At 35.0% G+C, this 1638-nt stretch overlaps 1 protein-coding gene across 1 annotated transcript; it reads left to right on the plus strand.

The window, feature by feature from the left end:
* Nucleotides 1-785: 785 nt before the first annotated feature.
* LOC107580474 (NF-kappa-B essential modulator-like) lies at nucleotides 786-1342 on the plus strand. Its single transcript, XM_016266169.1, has 2 exons — nucleotides 786-959; nucleotides 1120-1342. Exons 1-2 carry the CDS (start codon nucleotides 869-871, stop codon nucleotides 1281-1283), a joined length of 255 nt encoding a protein of 84 aa, XP_016121655.1. The 5' UTR covers nucleotides 786-868; the 3' UTR covers nucleotides 1284-1342.
* Nucleotides 1343-1638: the final 296 nt, after the last annotated feature.

A 1638-nucleotide genomic window follows, 5' to 3' on the forward strand; every position in this document is an offset into this window, starting at 1 on the left:
ACTTGCAGATTAATAGCAAAGTTTAACCACCATATAGTGAAAGTTTATAATTTGCAAGTGTTTTTAAGTCTTTCCAAAATCAAACATTCAAACAAACCATTCAAGTGCAAGAAGATGCAAAAGAGAGTATTAAAACACCAAATTCTCTTTCACATCTTCTTTGTTGAATGGTCACACACACAAAATTGTCTCAAAATACCGTCTTGAGTATCCTCGTAAACACAGTTGGTTGTGATGTAAGTAACCCGTAAACAGTTGAGAAGGAAATCGAATGTGTATCATTATATTAGTTCATGAAGCCAGAGCTGCCTAATTTATATGTTAATGTTAATCAAAATAAATAAAGAAAAAATTCTTCTCTGCTCTTGACTGAATCAGTTTAGTAGCTTTAACAAAGATTCATCTGTATTTAATTTATACTATGCAGTGTTTTTATATTTGAATCTGAATACTGCTCTTAGACAACTAAAGAACTTTTTTGCTGATCTGAAAAATGAAACGATACATCAATCAAAAACTGTAATATGATCACCCCAATAACCCCATTAACTAACACTAACTTTAGAGTTCAGCAGATCTCAAAATGAAAATCCATTTTTTATTCTTTACACAATATGTGATGCCTAAATTCACTTGTAGCACTTAAAGTAATGGTTTTTAATTTTTAGGTTTTTTTTTAAACCAAAAGGTAGCTACTTTTTTGTTATTATGATATTCATATTAGTAATGTAATTTGAACATTTTAATTGAATCAGATGGTATGCCAGTGAATTGATCAAATTAAATTGAAATTAATTGCATTGAATGAATATATATGAATAGTTGCTTATAAAAGTCCAAGTTACAAATGTCCAAGAGTTACATGTGAATGTTGTTTCCTCACAGAGCTCGCATTGAAGAGATGCAACAGAGACATTTGGAGGACTACAGGCCTCGTCCACACCCACCTCCTCCAGCCGGTAAAACACCTCATTCAGAGTCTGCATCAACTACAACATGCACTTTCTTTCCTTCGTTTTTAATATAATTGTTGTTAGTTTCATTGACTACATGGCAAATGCAACAGTTATGTCTTATAGCATATTATATTAATCTTTACCGAAATTTCTGCTTTTGAAGCACCTTTCGCAGGAGCAGCCATGTTTAACCCCGCCCAACCTCCATCTGCACGCAGAAGAGACGAAGATCAAGACGGGCTGCCTGATTACTGCTGTCCCAAATGTATGTACAAGGCTCCAGACATGGACACCCTGCAGATTCACGTCATGGACTGTATCCAGTGAGAGGAAGAGATGTTCAGGTGATCTCTTGACACCTGAGTGAACTATAACAACAACGACAACAAAAAAATTTATATTCAAGAAGTGAAAATCAAAAACATGCTAGAAACAAGTACACAAGACCCATCTAAGGATTTTGAAAATTTAATCCTGATGCAAATTGACTTGAAGTAGACAGGTAGCCGATGTTTAGCAGATGTTTTTATCATGTGGCTATAGAGCAGCCACCATGTTTCTGTACACTTAGTGTGTGTATCTCTTTACAAAAAAAGCTTGTCTGTACTGCCTTTCTGTGACAGCGTAGTGTAATGTGCTGCACGTGTGAATGTTTGCGTCTGCTTTACGTCTGCACACATCT

Source organism: Sinocyclocheilus grahami, unplaced genomic scaffold (assembly GCF_001515645.1).
Source record: "Sinocyclocheilus grahami isolate Dianchi unplaced genomic scaffold, SAMN03320097.WGS_v1.1 scaffold34110.1, whole genome shotgun sequence".
Taxonomy (NCBI): domain Eukaryota; kingdom Metazoa; phylum Chordata; class Actinopteri; order Cypriniformes; family Cyprinidae; genus Sinocyclocheilus; species Sinocyclocheilus grahami.

Bases quoted from the DNA above. Each gene is read 5' to 3' on its own strand.
- LOC107580474 (XM_016266169.1), top strand. From the start codon at position 869: ATGTTGTTTCCTCACAGAGCTCGCATTGAAGAGATGCAACAGAGACAT. The intron at 960-1,119 runs GTAAAACACCTC...CTGCTTTTGAAG, and splicing joins ACACCCACCTCCTCCAGCCG to CACCTTTCGCAGGAGCAGCC.